Source organism: Kluyveromyces lactis (assembly GCF_000002515.2).
Source record: "Kluyveromyces lactis strain NRRL Y-1140 chromosome F complete sequence".
NCBI lineage: Eukaryota > Fungi > Ascomycota > Saccharomycetes > Saccharomycetales > Saccharomycetaceae > Kluyveromyces > Kluyveromyces lactis.
The window spans coordinates 606,586-623,392 of NC_006042.1; the positions used below are offsets into that span (position 1 = coordinate 606,586).

At 39.4% G+C, this 16,807-nt stretch overlaps 10 protein-coding genes across 10 annotated transcripts; 5 read left to right on the forward strand and 5 right to left on the reverse strand.

Moving 5' to 3' along the window:
* Positions 1-391: 391 nt before the first annotated feature.
* Positions 392-1,408, forward strand: GLO1 (lactoylglutathione lyase GLO1; the record flags this gene model as incomplete). Its single annotated transcript, XM_455362.1, has 1 exon — positions 392-1,408. The coding sequence occupies one exon, from the start codon at positions 392-394 to the stop codon at positions 1,406-1,408; it is 1,017 nt and encodes a 338-aa protein (XP_455362.1).
* Positions 1,409-2,094: 686 nt separating this feature from the next.
* On the forward strand, positions 2,095-4,911 carry PFK2 (6-phosphofructokinase subunit beta; the record flags this gene model as incomplete). The annotated part of the gene is made up of 1 exon (XM_455363.1): positions 2,095-4,911. One exon carries the CDS (start codon positions 2,095-2,097, stop codon positions 4,909-4,911), a length of 2,817 nt encoding a protein of 938 aa, XP_455363.1.
* Positions 4,912-5,310: 399 nt separating this feature from the next.
* Positions 5,311-6,342, forward strand: INP1 (Inp1p; the record flags this gene model as incomplete). The annotated part of the gene is made up of 1 exon (XM_455364.1): positions 5,311-6,342. One exon carries the CDS (start codon positions 5,311-5,313, stop codon positions 6,340-6,342), a length of 1,032 nt encoding a protein of 343 aa, XP_455364.1.
* A 542-nt stretch (positions 6,343-6,884) lies between these two features.
* On the reverse strand, positions 6,885-8,048 carry TOM40 (TOM complex pore protein TOM40; the record flags this gene model as incomplete). Its single annotated transcript, XM_455365.1, has 1 exon — positions 6,885-8,048. The coding sequence occupies one exon, from the start codon at positions 8,046-8,048 to the stop codon at positions 6,885-6,887; it is 1,164 nt and encodes a 387-aa protein (XP_455365.1).
* A 488-nt stretch (positions 8,049-8,536) lies between these two features.
* Positions 8,537-8,908, reverse strand: CSE2 (Cse2p; the record flags this gene model as incomplete). Its single annotated transcript, XM_455366.1, has 1 exon — positions 8,537-8,908. The coding sequence occupies one exon, from the start codon at positions 8,906-8,908 to the stop codon at positions 8,537-8,539; it is 372 nt and encodes a 123-aa protein (XP_455366.1).
* Positions 8,909-9,190: 282 nt separating this feature from the next.
* On the reverse strand, positions 9,191-9,862 carry ERG2 (C-8 sterol isomerase ERG2; the record flags this gene model as incomplete). Its single annotated transcript, XM_455367.1, has 1 exon — positions 9,191-9,862. The coding sequence occupies one exon, from the start codon at positions 9,860-9,862 to the stop codon at positions 9,191-9,193; it is 672 nt and encodes a 223-aa protein (XP_455367.1).
* A 474-nt stretch (positions 9,863-10,336) lies between these two features.
* On the reverse strand, positions 10,337-11,002 carry NRM1 (Nrm1p; the record flags this gene model as incomplete). The annotated part of the gene is made up of 1 exon (XM_455368.1): positions 10,337-11,002. One exon carries the CDS (start codon positions 11,000-11,002, stop codon positions 10,337-10,339), a length of 666 nt encoding a protein of 221 aa, XP_455368.1.
* A 708-nt stretch (positions 11,003-11,710) lies between these two features.
* On the reverse strand, positions 11,711-13,681 carry LRO1 (phospholipid:diacylglycerol acyltransferase; the record flags this gene model as incomplete). The annotated part of the gene is made up of 1 exon (XM_455369.1): positions 11,711-13,681. One exon carries the CDS (start codon positions 13,679-13,681, stop codon positions 11,711-11,713), a length of 1,971 nt encoding a protein of 656 aa, XP_455369.1.
* Positions 13,682-14,435: 754 nt separating this feature from the next.
* ATG3 (Atg3p) lies at positions 14,436-15,344 on the forward strand (the record flags this gene model as incomplete). The annotated part of the gene is made up of 1 exon (XM_455370.1): positions 14,436-15,344. One exon carries the CDS (start codon positions 14,436-14,438, stop codon positions 15,342-15,344), a length of 909 nt encoding a protein of 302 aa, XP_455370.1.
* A 260-nt stretch (positions 15,345-15,604) lies between these two features.
* On the forward strand, positions 15,605-16,748 carry RAD14 (DNA repair protein RAD14; the record flags this gene model as incomplete). Its single annotated transcript, XM_455371.2, has 2 exons — positions 15,605-15,640; positions 15,714-16,748. The coding sequence occupies 2 exons, from the start codon at positions 15,605-15,607 to the stop codon at positions 16,746-16,748; spliced, it is 1,071 nt and encodes a 356-aa protein (XP_455371.2).
* Positions 16,749-16,807: the final 59 nt, after the last annotated feature.

The window sequence follows — 16,807 nt, forward strand, 5'->3', positions numbered from 1 at the left end:
GGCTCGAATGCAATCAGAATGCTGCATCCTGTCGATTGCAATGAAGGAACTGGAATGTGTCGTATCATTTGGGGTTCTACGCAAAAGCTTTAAGAAAACAAAGGTCTCACCTTTCCGTATAACAAGCTCATGTGCGTCACGGCAGATCACTTATCTATCGGATCCAAAGCTAAATATGGCAAATCCTCTGCACTATTAACCGTCACTTTTGCATCAGTCAGGTTATGTTTTCATTGAAAAGAAACTGAAAAATTAATGATTTCTCGTTGTATAGCAAAATAAATAGGATTTTGCGACCAGCCAATTTTGTATATTAACAGGAGTTACCTTGAGATGCCTTTTTACCATTGGCTAGCCATCAATTCATCCCAAACGTAGTAGTTCCACCTACATGTTCAAGGAAAGATTACTCAACATCCTCAAGCATATACGACCAATGAGTACCGAAACTACTGCCAAATATTATCCAAAAATTGTTGAGTCTGCGCAAGCGGACCAGAGCTTAAAGCTAAACCACACATGTTTCAGGGTAAAGGATCCAAAGGTCACTGTTGCGTTCTACCAGGAACAATTTGGTATGAAGCTATTAGATCACAAGAAATTCCCTGACATGAAGTTTGATTTATACTTCTTATCATTCCCTAATAAGCAGTTTTCGAACAACTCTCAAGGTGCCATTGACGTCTTTAGAGAAAACGGTATTTTGGAATTGACCCACAATTATGGTACTGAATCTGATCCAGCATACAAGGTGAACAACGGTAATGAAGAACCACACCGTGGGTTTGGTCATATTTGCTTCAGTGTCTCTAACCTAGAAGCTGAATGTGAAAGATTGGAATCCAATGGCGTCAAGTTCAAGAAGAGATTGACAGACGGTAGCCAAAGGAATATTGCTTTCGCATTAGATCCTAATGGGTACTGGATTGAATTGATTCAAAACAACGAATCTGGAGAGGGGAACAACTACAAGTTCAACCATACCATGGTAAGAGTCAAGGATCCAATCAAATCCCTTGAATTCTATCAAAACGTCCTAGGAATGAAAATCCTTGACGTTAGTGACCATTCAAATGCTAAATTCACGCTATACTTCTTAGGCTACGAAAATGATCAAAAAGGAATTGCTCGTGGTTCAAGAGAAAGTATCTTGGAGTTGACACATAACTGGGGGACAGAAAATGATCCAGATTTCGCTTATCACACCGGTAATACTGAACCACAGGGGTACGGCCACATCTGCATCTCAAACAAGGATCCAGCTACGTTGTGCGCAGAAATTGAGAAACTATACCCAGATATCCAATGGTCTCCAAAGTTCAATCAAGGTAAAATGAAGAATCTCGCCTTCATCAAGGACCCTGATGGATACTCCATCGAAGTCGTCCCATACGGATTGGGCGTTTGAAGAGCACCAAACTCTCATCTATTTATTTGAAATGTAAATGCAAATTTATGTATCGTTGTATACAATATTCGATATGACACCGTTCAATCGCCATATTACAGCCATAACTGCCGGTAATACTGATAAAGATATCCTTTTGAAGTGACATGAAAGCACGTGACTGAGATTAATATAACTCTTCACATTTTTTTTTTTTTAATTTTTCATTACGCAGCAAACATGCAGCATCCACTAACTTCAGAGATTCCTGTAAGATAAGTGGTTCGTTATTTTCCGGATTCCAATTTTGGTGGTGCTCCGAAAAGTGGAAGCTCGTGATCCTACATGCTCACGAAACCCATCATCATGCAATCCACATTAAAGGAAGGGAAAAGGATATTGAACTTTTGACTATTTAGTATAAATGAAAACTACTTTGTAAGCTTGGACAGAGGAATAATTTCTGATTCGTGCTTCTGCTTCTACTGACTTGCAAACCAGTAAACAAGTTACTGCATTAATCAGTAATAATCTGCGTATAGCGAAACTTGTAACCAGTTTCCTCGTAACAAGGTTAGCAGAAGAATTTGCAAGAGGATCAAGTTGATAAAGACGTATATTTAGGTCTCTGCACGTTTTCAAACTTTTAAGCGAGAATCAAACGATTACAAAAAGGAAAATATTGATACAAGTAATAATAAACTGCAATGACACAATCTTTGCCATTGTTGAACGGTACGGAAGCGTACAAATTAGTTACGACTCAAGGGTTGTATGATAAGACAGTCAAGTTTTACGAAAAGTATTTGCAATTAGTTCATGACAAGCGAGTTGGCACATTGACAAATTCTTTAATCACTCTAAAGCTAGTTGTTGATAACAGCTTCAAGCCATTGGATGTTGTTAACGATAAAGATTGGAGGGCCATTGTGTCATCAGCATTGGTTTTTTCATGTACAAATATCCAACATTTCAGAGATTTGGCTGCTGGTGAAACGATTCAGGCCTATCCTAACGAAACCAACCCAATTGAAATATATTTGAAGGATCCAAACGGATATATCATTGGTATCACTGAAACGAAAAATGCTATTTCTATCAAACCTACGCTGCCTAAGCAATCTGTTGAGGCCTCTTTGATCTCCTCAAGATCTTCAAGAATAGACATTGCTTCTTCTGGTGTTTCCACTGACAGCTCGTATCCAGCGATTCCAAAGACTGCGAAAGCGCAAAAGTCCATCGCCGTTATGACATCCGGTGGTGATGCGCCAGGTATGAACGCAAATGTGAGAGCTATTGTTAGAACAGCTATTTTCAAGGGTTGTAATGCCTTCGTAGTCATGGAAGGTTACGAAGGTCTTGTAAAAGGTGGTCCAAATTATATCAAGCAGGTTTACTGGGAAACAGTACGTAACTGGTCTTGCGAAGGTGGTACCAACATTGGTACTGCTCGTTGTAAAGAATTTAGAGAGAGAGAGGGAAGGTTACTTGGTGCTCTTCACTTAATCGAAGCTGGTGTCGACGCTTTGATCGTGTGTGGTGGTGACGGTTCCCTCACTGGTGCTGATTTATTCAGATCTGAATGGCCTTCTTTGATTCGTGAACTCTTAGATCAAGGAAGAATTAACAAAGTTCAATTCGATAGGTACCAGCACTTGAATATTTGTGGTACTGTTGGATCCATCGATAATGATATGTCTACTACAGATGCTACCATTGGTGCCTACTCGGCATTGGATCGTATCTGTCAAGCAATTGATTACATTGAGGCCACCGCTAACTCCCATTCCAGAGCCTTTGTGGTGGAAGTTATGGGTAGAAATTGTGGTTGGTTAGCTTTATTGGCTGGTATCTCTACATCAGCTGATTACATCTTGATTCCAGAGAAACCTGCATCATCAAGAGAATGGCAAGATCAAATGTGTGATATCATTTCAAAGCATAGGTCAAGAGGTAAGAGAACAACTATCGTTATTGTTGCTGAAGGTGCCATTTCAGCAGACTTAACTCCTATCTCATCTAAGGACGTTCATAAAGTCTTAGTGGACAGATTGGGTCTAGATTGTAGAATTACTACACTAGGACATGTCCAGAGAGGTGGTACAGCCGTTGCTTATGACCGTATTCTTGCAACATTGCAAGGTGTGGAAGCTGTCAATGCAGTTTTGGAATCAACTCCAGATACCCCTTCTCCTTTGATCGCTATCAATGAGAACAAGATCACTCGTAAGCCTTTGGTTGAATCAGTTCAACTAACCAAATCTGTTGCGGAAGCAATCCATTCCAAGGATTTCAAAAAGGCTATGCAATTGAGAGATTCGGAATTTGTTGAGCATTTGGATAATTTCATGGCAATCAATTCTGCTGACCATATCGAACCTAAGTTACCAGAACACACCCATATGAAGATTGCTATTGTCAATGTCGGTGCCCCAGCTGGTGGTATGAACTCTGCAGTTTATTCGATGGCTACGTACTGTATGTCTCAAGGTCACAAACCATATGCAATTTACAATGGTTGGACTGGGTTAACTAGACACGAATCCGTGAGATCTCTAAACTGGAAGGATCTTTTGGGATGGCAATCCCGCGGTGGTTCTGAAATCGGTACCAACAGACATACTCCTGAAGAAGCTGATATCGGTTTGATTGCTTACTATTTCCAAAAGTATGGATTCGATGGTATCATCATTGTCGGTGGTTTTGAAGCGTTTGTCTCCTTGCATCAATTGGAAAGAGCAAGAGAGAACTATACAGCCTTCAGAATCCCAATGGTTTTGATTCCAGCCACTTTATCCAACAATGTTCCGGGTACCGAGTACTCCCTCGGTTCGGATACCGCTCTGAACTCTTTGATGCAATACTGTGATATTATCAAGCAATCTGCTGCATCAACCCGTGGTAGAGTTTTTGTTGTTGATGTTCAAGGTGGTAACTCTGGGTATCTAGCCACACATGCCGCTGTTGCTGTGGGTGCCCAAGTTTCCTATGTCCCAGAAGAAGGTATAAGTTTGGAGCAACTAACGCAAGATATTGAAAACTTGACGGAATCATTCAGCGAAGCTGAAGGTAGAGGTAAATTCGGACAACTTATCTTGAAGTCCACCAATGCCTCTAAGGTGCTTACTCCTGAAGTGTTGGCTGAGGTCATTACTCAAGAAGCTGAAGGTCACTTCGATGCCAAATGTGCCATCCCAGGTCATGTCCAACAAGGTGGTCTACCTTCTCCAATTGATAGAACAAGGGGTACTAGATTCGCCATCAGAGCTGTTGGTTTCATTGAGTCTCAACACAAGGTATTAGCAGCTGAGGCAAATCTGGATGATGACGACTTCGACTTTGATACACCAAAGATCATAGCAACTGCATCAGTCTTAGGTGTTAAGGGATCTGACATTGTCTTTAGTTCAATCAGACAATTGTACGATTTTGAAACTGAATTGAACAAGAGAACCCCAAAGACTATTCACTGGCAATCGACTAGAACCATTGCGGACCATCTTGTAGGAAGAAAAAAGCTATGAAATTAAAAACGTATCTGCTTCCTCAAAATTCCCACTGAAATGGATGTATATTATTATGTAAACTGCATTTATAACTCTCAATGACAAACGATTAACATTTATGACATATCTAGTTACTACTCACCTCCTGGTATCAATTTATAATCCCTTTTCTCTGGAAAGAGTCCTTCCTACCCTAGTTACTCATTTTTATACTGATCGATGCGGTGCTTAAAAAAACAATAAATAAATAAAAAAATAACATGCTATTACATACGTAGTCAACGTAAACAAGTGAATTCACCAAAAGACTATAGTCGAAACAGGATATAATAGGTATATTGAGTGAAGCAACCATCTGGAGCACTGTACATTTGATTGTATTAGAAAGCATTACTCTTAGCTTTACCTTTTTCAAAGATGGCCATTATGGGATCACCAAAGAAGAAATCTTCCGGCCCTTTCCAATCACTGAAGAATTCGTTTCTGCGAAATAAGGGACAGCCACCACAACTGCAACCCTGGAATCCTCAGGTAAGAACTGATAACACTAAAAGGAAATCTGTACAGAGGACAACTTTGTTCCGTCATGACTATGTGAAGGTGCGAAGTTGGCCGTCCGATAATCCAAAAAACATCAATGTAATACTGAGCAAGACTAGCTTCGAAATATATGAAATAGATATGGGAAACTCGAAAGAACGGATGAATTACTTGAGTTTAGGTAAAAAAGATCAGTTTGTGCATCCAATTCTGCCGAAACTAAAGGTTGGAAGGGTACCGTCGGATCAAAAACAAGAATTTAAAATCATCATTTCCCTATTCAATCCGGAAAGATTCTGGGAAGTCACATTTTTATCCATTAACCACGGTCGCGTACCTCGTAAAGTTATCAACGACCTTGAGCAAGTGCTATCCAAAATTTGTCAGTATAACAACAAAGATCCTGACAATGCTTCACTAAAAGACACTAAGAATGATACGAAGGCGATACCCTCGCCGAAGATTGACATCCTCGAAGAAGTGGATGATTTGGAGTATCTATTGGCTGAGAATGTTCCTGACCAGGAGCAGATACCAGAAGCAGAAAGTCTGGAACTAAATGAATCATCAACCATATCTTCCATCAGTATGGAACACTCACTAGTACAGTCTGGAGATGTCGTAAATAAGACATTCAAACAAGCATTAGGAAGAATAAAACCCATTGACTTTAACACAAGAGCAGAAAGCAGTAGGTACAAAAGGTTCAGCTCTTTTCACTCTGCATTTTTAGATGTTCCTCGCATAAGCGCAGAATATCAACATTCTTTACAAGATAAAAGACGGTCGATCAGTGTTCCGACTGCAATTGATTACAAGTCTGTTTCCAATCACGACATGAGAAAGGGTGTTGATTTTGACAAGGTAAGTTGGATGGATGTCACATTCGAAGATTTTCCGGAGATATGACCGACAATATTGCAGGCATTGTAGCAGTATTCCAGGTTTTTCCTACATGTCAATTTATAACTCAATGCACAAACTGAATTATGTATGTGGCGGGTTCTACGTACATTGGACCATAAACTCAACAATTTTTTGTTTAATAATCAAGATATCGTATTGAATATGTTATCGGTATATATACATGTATGTATATTTCTTAAGATTAGTGTTGAGTCTTATCATCTTAAGTTGAAAATATCACCATTTGTATTTTGTTATATATACTTGGCTATGAACAAGAGTTTGTAGTTTATGATTAAGCATATAAAAGTAGTTTAACAGATATGAATGGGTTGGGTCATTAAAAACATCGCAAGAAACGTTTTAATCGATTTTCGATACCAATTATCTCTTCTCGTGAGAGGTTAAGTTTGCGTAGTTTGAAGGTATTCTGTGATAAGTTCTGTCAGTTGGTCAGAAATTGAAACATACAGACGAAAGATATTGGCTAATGCAGAGAAAGTCATTATAACAATTTCTTAGAGGTTACTATTTGTTAGTTTAGTTTAAGCTGGTGGAGCTTGTAGAGGGTTACCATTAATATCTAGACCTTGTTGCATCATTAATAGTTCTTCGCTACCGGCAGTTTCAAATTGTAAACCGGCACCAAGCTTGCTTTCATTCTTGAAATGGTCGATTTCACCACAGAATAGAACGGATAATGTTGGTAAGATTTTTCTTTCCAAGAAACAGCCGACCTTACCGTTTGAATCAATGGAACCACGGAACACAGATTGTCTGTATTCGTACTTACAACCTAAAGTGGTAGCACCTTCAATGGCTGGTTGGAACCCAATAGGTTGGCCGATAACTGGGTCCATGATTGGCAACATGGAGGCTTGTAGAGAAGTTTCTAGACCAGCTTCCATGTTTGGAGACACCTTTCTCCAGAAAGAGGCGACAGCAGCACCATTAGCTTGCAATTGACCGGAGAAGATCCAGTCCTGCTTAGCAGAAACGAAACGTGTCATATAGGACACAGCGGCGTCAGCTGGGGACATAGCTTGACCCTTAGAATAAATAGCTTCCAAACCAATAGCCAATTGGGGAGTAATGGACTGTAGAATAGAACCAACAGCAACACCAGTGAAGCTACCGTCACTTGCAGCAGAAGGATTCAAAGTCTTGAAATTCAAAGAGAAATCAGAAGCCTGGTAATCTTGTTCCAATTGGCACATTGTTGGCTGACCTTCAGAGATTTGTAACGTGACCTTGGTGACATTGTTCTTATCCCAACCGTATTGCAGTCTACCGGACAAAGACATTTGGTTATCAACATTACCTTGCATGAACAAGTTATCGTTAGCAAACAAAGCACTGAAGGCATAGTTTGGCAAAGATTCAGAGCCCATGGAGAAAGTATGAGAGGTTTGGAAAGCTGGGTTGAAGGCAAAAGTCTTGTTCAAATCGGCTCTCAAACCGGTGAAGAAATATTGTGTCAAGAAAACATCACGAGAAACTTCTTTGTTCAAGTTTTCAACGGTACCAGGATTCACCAACGAAAGAGTTTTTCTATGAGCATGGATGTTGTTATAAGTATCGATCAAATATGATGAGATTGGGTTGGAAGACCAGAAAGATTCACCTCTTTGTTCTGGGGTAATTGGTGAAATACCTGGCAGAGTAGAGATCTTTGAAAAATCACCTAGAGGTACTGGAGAATTAGACATATTAGCGTGATTGGTAACGGCAAAAAGTATTACACTAATCGGAATATATTATTCTTTAGAATTGTCGAAACCTTGTGGCAAGTAAAACGTTCTCTGTCAATTATTGCTAAAAGGTGTTAAAATCCAAACAAAAAAAAAGGCAACCTGTGTAGATAACTCGCCAGTATTCTAAAGTAATATGGTTGAATAGTAGTACTATGAACCTATTTATTAATTTCAATCCGTTCGCAAACACAAATGGAACCGGAATTGTCTAATAACAATTGTACTATCGTCTATGGTTGTAACTTACCTCATTTATATTCTTTCGATTGATTATTTTATTCCAAACTCGAAAATTTTCTTGATCATAGGTTACGGAGGTCACGTGAAAATAATCTAACTCTTCAACAAAGACCTCATTCGCTGTACGTCAAGTAGGATATTGATATTAATAGTGTTACATAGCATTTGCTTGTGAGGATGATGTGTACATATAATGGTCGAAATCATTGTTTCTGAATACTTTCTCGCAGTCGTTGTAGGTGTTTTGTCTTTTTTTCAAGTTCAATCTTCTTTTCCTGTATATGCAGTTGCCATTGTTCGGGAGTCTTTGAGACTAGCTCAATGGCTGCAGGGTCTTGCTGAAGTAGAGTCTTTGCTGTTTTCAAACGATGCCTTATACTCGAAGTAGCCGCATCCAGCGAATTTGAACTGTTATTTGGATGCTTACTAATTTGTTTCAAAGAATGGTAAAGGAGTGGTATAAATTCAGTTTGTGTTGATGAATGTTTCGTGAGAATTTCATGAATTCGTTTCAAGACATTTAGTTGTTGTTCCCCGGAACTAGGTTCTTGCTCCTTCTCGGTATCACCGGTCATATTAAATCGTTGATTGGGATGGGTTGGAAGCCTTCTTTTTTTTTACTATTCCTCGTTCCCATTCGACTATTATTGAGAAGTCTTCGAAGATTTCGTTAAGCCTTAATTTTTTGGATATATAGCCAACAGATAATTTTATGTAGATTGACAATGATAATATAAAGTGAACCGAGTACTTATATCAATGAATATGTGTGTTTTACTACATGCTCTTGCAGGAAATATCTACTTTAAATATAATTGTACGTACAGGCAGCAAGTTCAGCACTTTCCTTCTTTAATTCAAAACTTGTGATTTTGGATCAAATTCTTGATCATATCTCTTGCAGTCAAATACACCGTTCTGTATAAGGTGTAGATGTCTAAGGTACTTGAGAAAGTGTCGAGGAATCCAAATGGTAGCATGGCTGGAATCCATCCCTGGGCCAATTCCAAAGCAAAGGATCCGCTTGGCATGGAATATTGCTTGGCATAACCTTTTTTCAAGTGATGAGTTTGACCTGGTTTGTAAATTTCAGGTTCCATGTTATATGGCAAACTGGCCCTCTGTTCACCGTAAAGAATGGTGAAATGGTCATCAGCAAAGTGTACACCGGTGTGACCTTCAGTACCAACGGCACTACCGAAAATAATCAAATACTCGCTGATACTAGCATGCAAGATAATCATTTGACCCATGGCACCACCAGCATTGTTGAACACCCATTCTTCATCAACCCATTGGTTGATATAGTCATCACCGTAATGTTTGGCCAATGCATCTCTTAAATCTTTTAGCATCACCTTAACATCGAATGTTTCGGATTCAGCGTCATATTTGCTGATAACAGAATTGGATATCTCGTTCAATGTCTTTGCATCAAAAATGTAGTTGGTTGGCAACCAGGTATATAGTAAACTGTTCAACAGATAGTACGCTGTACCTAGTAATAGTGCAATTTTCAAAAGCTTCATGGCGAATTACTAGTTTCGGAACACAAGACAATTTACTCCAAAAAGATAATTTCTCTCCGTTATATTTCACTTTCTCAACCTTTGGATTAGTAGCTCATCGCCAAATTCACTTTCGCTTATCATACCTTATATATATATATATATATATGGATGTTTTCCATAATTTTTGTCGTTTATGCTCATCGGAAATCCATTCGAGACTGAATTTTTCACACAGTACTCGTTTATATTGAAAACTCAGAAGAAGCTGAAGAAAGGTACGAAATTCAAGAAACTTACCGAAAGCTTAGTCTTGGAGTAACAAGCTATATGATTTACATTATTAAAGCTTGTTTTACTAATACATATGACCATTATTAATGTGACTATATATATGTGTATCTATATAGCCTGTATTTACGAGATGGGGACAGAGAGATGTAGAAAAGAGTGAATTGTGAGTATTATATGATACAGGTGGATCTCATTGCTGGTTCAAGCACCTGTGCTGAACATTTGTAGTAGTGACTTAGCTGCTTTCACTGATACCGGTGTGTATCCGGATGAGATCGCGGATGTTGATGCGTATGGTTTTGCCGGGTACCTTTTCTCCGGTGTGATACATTGGATGTGTTGTTGCGAGCACACTGCCAAGTTTGAAGTCCCATTGTTATTATTATTAGTTCTTGAAGTAGCTTCTATGGCCGGATTCAATCCAGCCAACTTTCTGGATTTCCTGTCATTTTCGGGTTTCCTTATCTTGTTAGCTGACTGTTTCTTGCGACTTACTATTTCTGAGAACTTCAGGTGCACTTGTTTGGTTCTGTACTTATAGTACGCTAGCTGAACCCTTGATCTAAGTCTAAGTATATTTTCATCAGTCAGTTTTGAGTTCTTTTCTGTTAATTCGTTGTTTATCCTTTCTTTAACGTCATGTAGAGCTTGAGGTGGTGTGCTGTAGAACTGGCTGGATGAAGTTTGAGTGTTTAGGACTGATGCTAATGAAATTTCTGAATTGTTGAACGATTCTGTCGATGGACTATTAGAAGGAGTGTTTAGCTGTGGTCTCACAGAACGTTTCCCCTGATGAAGTTTGTTCTCTTGACTCAATACGTTCAGTTTTGAGCTAGATATTTGCCCCAGTGGTAATCTAACTGACATTGTAATTGAAAAACAGCGAAAACTAACAGTAACTTTGTAAATGCCTAACCGACTACTGTTCTATGATGTGTTGTGAAGCTCCTGGTTCTTGTAATGAATAGCAAATCTTTGAGAGAGTAAAGGTCTTCCTTGTCAATTATATATCACAATCCTAACAAAGTATTTACAATTGTCTTCTAAACTGTGAGTTTAATAACCAACGGAAATCGGAAAATCAGTTAACAGCTGTAGTATATGTAAACAACTGTATTAGGATCTGCTTATTTAGTTTGTTGAAATGTCAATCACTGACTTATTCACTCTGGAATATCACTGTGCACAGAGCTAAAAAAGAAATGTGTTCAGCGTATTACCTTTCAGGCCAATAACGAAAACACTAACAAAGACGGTTCTTTGTTTACAATTTGCCCAAAAAAGTACAACATTTCACGCGTCGCGTTCTCGAAAAAATTCCGAAAAATGATGGGAAATGGTGTACGCTAGACTGCGATTTTCAGCGGGCTCAAAACGGAACGAGGGTGTCCCTGCCTTGCAGCTCAGTTAGGCCTTGCTGATGTTATCTTCGACTGGCAAGGGTACTTTTTCTTAAGAACTTTGTAAATCCACTCTGTGTAAGAATTGGACTTCGCTGTTTGAAAAGAAAAATTCAGAAATACACAGAATATAGGACTATAATTGTTACTAGCTTTCTATAGTTTTGATGTTCCTTTACAAGGGGAACTGAATTTGGTTTATCCATTCAGGAAGATCAGATAAGATCCTTTCTTCGATGGTATCACCTTTTCCGCCGGCAATTTTCAGAATATATTCGTTTAGTTCAGCACTGCCTAAGATATCTACGTGTTCGGCACTCTTGGCGCCCCCACGGATATCGAATCTATCAGGTTGATGTCTCATTTCCACAATTTTGACTTCAATACCAGCAGGGTTGTAAGCAGAAACGCCTTGCTTCCATTTGTGGCACATTGCATGTGTCATAAGTGGGACTGTTCCGTCACCATCTGCAAAGAACACTGGTTGTGGTGAGTCGTAAGCGATAGTCATGTTCAAGTAACTGGATTCAGAATCCTTCTTGTATGTATAAGCACGTTCTGTTGGGTTGTTAATTCCGTAAAGACAGTATATTTTCATGTTTGGGGCATTTGGTAAGGGAACATCCAATGGATTACTCCAATATGAATGGTATAATTCATTGTTCTTCATTTCTTGCTCACTTTTCGCGTACCCGAAAGAATACTGATCAGTGATACGTTTTTGTAACCAGCTTGGTGAGGTGTCTCTAACGTATTGAACGGCGCTGCTCATGGTGAAATTTGTCCATGTTGAATTCTCTTTAGCAAGGAAGTTCCCATCGACATCAGCAAATCTAATAAAGTTACCATATGTATCAGTGTTATTGTTAGCAGTTGCATTATCCTCTACCGAGAAATCGAGATCACCCCAAATCAATTCACCACCTTTAGGTAACATCGATGGAATTCCTCCCCAAGTTTGTATCATTTCTAATCTTTCACGCCTGGAGAAGAATTTCTCCAAACCGTACATAGCTAGGGTGTTTAATTGAATAGTATCCTTCATCTCGCCACTAATCAACGCTGGTACACATTTTGGTGCACCAAGCAGTGTTCCTGCAATATCAACGAACGCGGCGATGTGTTTATCCACCCATCCCTCACCGCCGTTACCGTACCCTTCACCAGATGCTTCTATCCATTTTAGAAAATAGAACACTACTTGTGATCCCATCGAATGGCCAACCAACACAGATTTCTCTCCAGTTTGTTCCAATTGCAACTCGATTTGCATCTTTAGTTTGGTGAAATAACGATCACGGACTTCTAGATCAAGATATGATAGTCTCCAATCATACGCGGCTGTTACCATCTTATTGCTCTCATAACCAATTGCGCCTAAGTTTTGAAGCACTTTATTCCATAACCAATAACCTGCCATGAAAAAATCGGCCGCCTCAAACCCTTGAGCTGCACGTAATTTGTAATTTGGTGGATCAAGACCGGTCTCGGGATCCAACTTGATGTGTTTTAACCAACAGCTTTTCTCCAAGACCATTGTTTTCAACATATAAAATGAACCCCAAAGCCTTTTCCGGAAATAAGGCTCACTATCACATTCCTCATCCTTATACAGCCCCCAGGATTCAATGCCAGTTGAGATGACACCGGGAACTATTACCAACGGATGCTTATCCGTCAAGTTGAGATCTTTTCTCAACTGTTTTCCAACGGCAAACGATTCAGTCAAGTCCGCTTGTGTGTTGTCAAATTGGAAATCGTCAATCAAACTGGAAACGCTTTGCGGTAACAGGCCTTTCCAATCACCAACGTAATTTTGGACGGACTCCAACACGTAAAAGTTTTCAAATATATCATTCCTATACTTGTCGGTAGACGAGCCAAACCAAAGTGCTAGCAGTAAACCCAGCATTGCACCAAAGATGAAGATTAGCCGTCTTGAATCCTTCCAAGATCTTTCTGTTTCGGAGTCATCGGCACCATGCTTAACGGAATTGCGTCTTTTCAATTCTCCTCTCACTCCTGAGCTAACGTCAGTAATCGATGATCTCCTGGATCTGCTACCCCTACTTTCACTTGATCCGTCGTTTCTTGTGGGTGAGTTCTCCTTTCTTAACGAGTGCGAACGCCTTTTAGTCCTAAGCATTGTCCTTTCATTCACAAGTTTCTCTTGATAAACAATATTATAGCTCCTGATCGTTTCAACTTCAAAAATTCGAAGATTCTAAACAGTTCACAATCGCTGTCCTAACTTTGCAGATATACCGTGGCTGTATGGCTGTATGAAAGAAATATGTTTTCCCTCAAACCATTGAAATGAGTTGCATTGTTTTGCCATATCTATTAAAGTTCGAAATGTTCCAAGAGATGAGGTGATGCAGGTATATTGGACAAACAGGCAAACTTGATATAAAAAAAAAAACCCACAACCGTGGTATCGATGTGTTGTCGATCGTTGTTCTAGGAGGTGATACCATCACTCCTCAAGGCATAGCATGCGCGCGTCCAGGAAATACAATAATATCACGTGATTATGTATTCATTCTATTTAACTGTCGCATGACTATCCTCAATCCAGCCTTGTCTTTTCCATGACAAATGCGATCATACTAGGCCTAGAGTCCGCCTATTCCTCCTCTCATGAATTCTCTGAAAAATCTAGTTTCAACATTCCCATCTGAGTAATACCTACATGTAATGTAAGATTAAACTCGTGCTCTATAATTTCTGTTCTATGGCTCGTATTTCAATTCTTAAAATATCTTGTTACATGTAAAATTGTAAAATCTTAACCTTTTAAAAGAATCCCTTAAACTGAAGAATCGAAAGATAAACTGTAACACACAGTTAATTCAGCTGCTGATATCACCAAAGAATAACTCACACATCGCCGTATTATAATGTTAAGATCAACACTTTCAAATTGGAGAGAATATCTAACGCCAATATCGCATACTTCGACTTTTGAGACCTCTGGCCAGTTGACACCGGAAGAATTTGTGAAGGCAGGAGACTATTTGGTTCATATGTTTCCAACGTGGAAATGGAACGGCAACGATTTTCAGAACGTCCATCATAAAGATTTCTTACCGAACGATAAGCAATTTCTTGTTACCAAGAAGGTGCCTTGTAAGTTACGAGCCAATAACTATCTTGAATTGGATGACACAGAAACGAAAGATGTCGGAGACGGATGGGCTTTACAGGAAGAACACAGCCAAGATAGTGAAAGGAAGAGTACAAACAACGCGGACGATTCTGAGTTACCGGAAGAGCTAGAAGAGTTGCATATTGTCGACGATGGGGATGATGAGGAGTACGATGACCAGTTGTACGATAACGAGTTTGCAGATGATGACATCGTCGATATTAGACCTTCCACCTTAAGATTCTACGACTTATATATAACGTACTCGACCTCGTATCGTGTACCAAAGATGTACTTATGTGGGTATGATAATGATGGAACGCCGCTATCCCCGGATCAGATGTTTGAAGATATAGCAGCAGATTATCGATCCAAGACAGCAACTATCGAGCCACTCCCCTTTTTGAAGGGGAATAATATTTCCGTATCAATACATCCATGTAAGCACGCAAACGTCATGAAGGTACTTATGGAGAAAGTACGGAGTTCAAGAAGCCGTGCGAGGAAAGTCGATCCCCAGACAACCGATGAGGACTGGGAAGATTTACAATCCGATGTTGATGATGGCTTGCGGGTCGATCAATACCTAGTCGTATTCCTAAAGTTCATAACCAGTGTAACACCAGGCATAGAACATGACTACACCATGGAAGGCTGGTAGAATGCATCAGTATCGTTTGCAAAACTGTTTTAAATACCAAATTAATTTATAATTCGTAATACTGATTGTAGTTTTGTGATCATGTGATCAACTTATTTTTTGTCATTATCAATCAATACCACTTTAACGTTTGAAAGCAAATATAGGAAGATGAGATGAGATGAGATGAGATGAGATGAGGTGGGATGAGGTTAGAAGACATGGCTCGGAATACTGCCGTGTCTGGTGCGTTGAAGATTGTTCATATCTGAAATAAATATATGATGAATTTGTCTGAGCAACAAAAGCAACAGATCGTATGTTATTGGATTAATATGACAAAACTGGTATGTGGAACTTGAAGTTACTAACATGAATATTTAAAACCAGGAATTAAATCGACAAAAAGCTTTGGCTCGGCTCAAGCAGAGAGGCATAATAAAGACACCTCAACAGCTACCAGTGAGTAGTACGAAGCAAAATGCACTCCCTGCAGAAAATGGGAACAACAAAAGATCCTTTGAACCAACTCCGGAACAGAAGCAGGCTATTCAGGTAAATAGGGAAAAGGCCCAGGAAAGACTAAAGCAACGTCAGCAGAACCTTAGGGACGCATCTAGTAATGAAAATTCAACTATCGAACAGCAGAAAAAGCCATTAGAAAAGATACGACCTAGTGTCCGCAGGCAAGATTATATTGAGTACGATTTTTCAACAATGAAGAACTCCTACGGAGGGTTTATTAATTCAGAGGAGATGTTAGATGGCGGAGATTCTAAAAGAGCGAAGACTTTGGAGGATTGGCAAGAGGAGCAAAAAAATCGTAGGATGCTTTTTGAGGAAGAAATGCCCGCTTTTAACATGTCATCAGCTCCGAGATGTGACGAATGCGGTATCAATATCGAAATGGATCCATTAATGAAGAAGGTCTTTCATCTTCAGATTTGCAAAACATGTGTGAAAAACCATCCTGAGAAATATTCCTTATTAACGAAAACAGAATGCAAGGAGGATTATTTCGTAACGGATCCTGAACTTTCTGATGTGTCATTGTTGGATAGATTAGACAAACCTAATCCCCACTCGGGGACATTTTCTAGGATGCAATTATTTGTAAGATGTCAAGTCGAACAGTATGCATTCAAGAAATGGGGAGGCGAAGAAGGGTTGGACAAAGAGTGGCAGCGCCGTGAAGAGGGAAGGAGCGTTAGGAAAGAAAAAAAATATCAACAGAAGTTGAAAGAAATGAGACTTAAAACTAGAGCACAAGAGTATACAACTCGACTCAAGGAATTCAAACATGGGAAGAAACATGTGCATGATTTCAGTGACGCAAGAGACGGAGGAGTCAACATGGATGGTGTAAAGGTTCAAATACGGAGATGTCTAGATTGTGGACTCGAAATTGAAGAGATCGGATTATAAACGTACATAAAAATTCACAACTTTTGCCTACATAGGTTTATATACGTAGTCGTGTCATA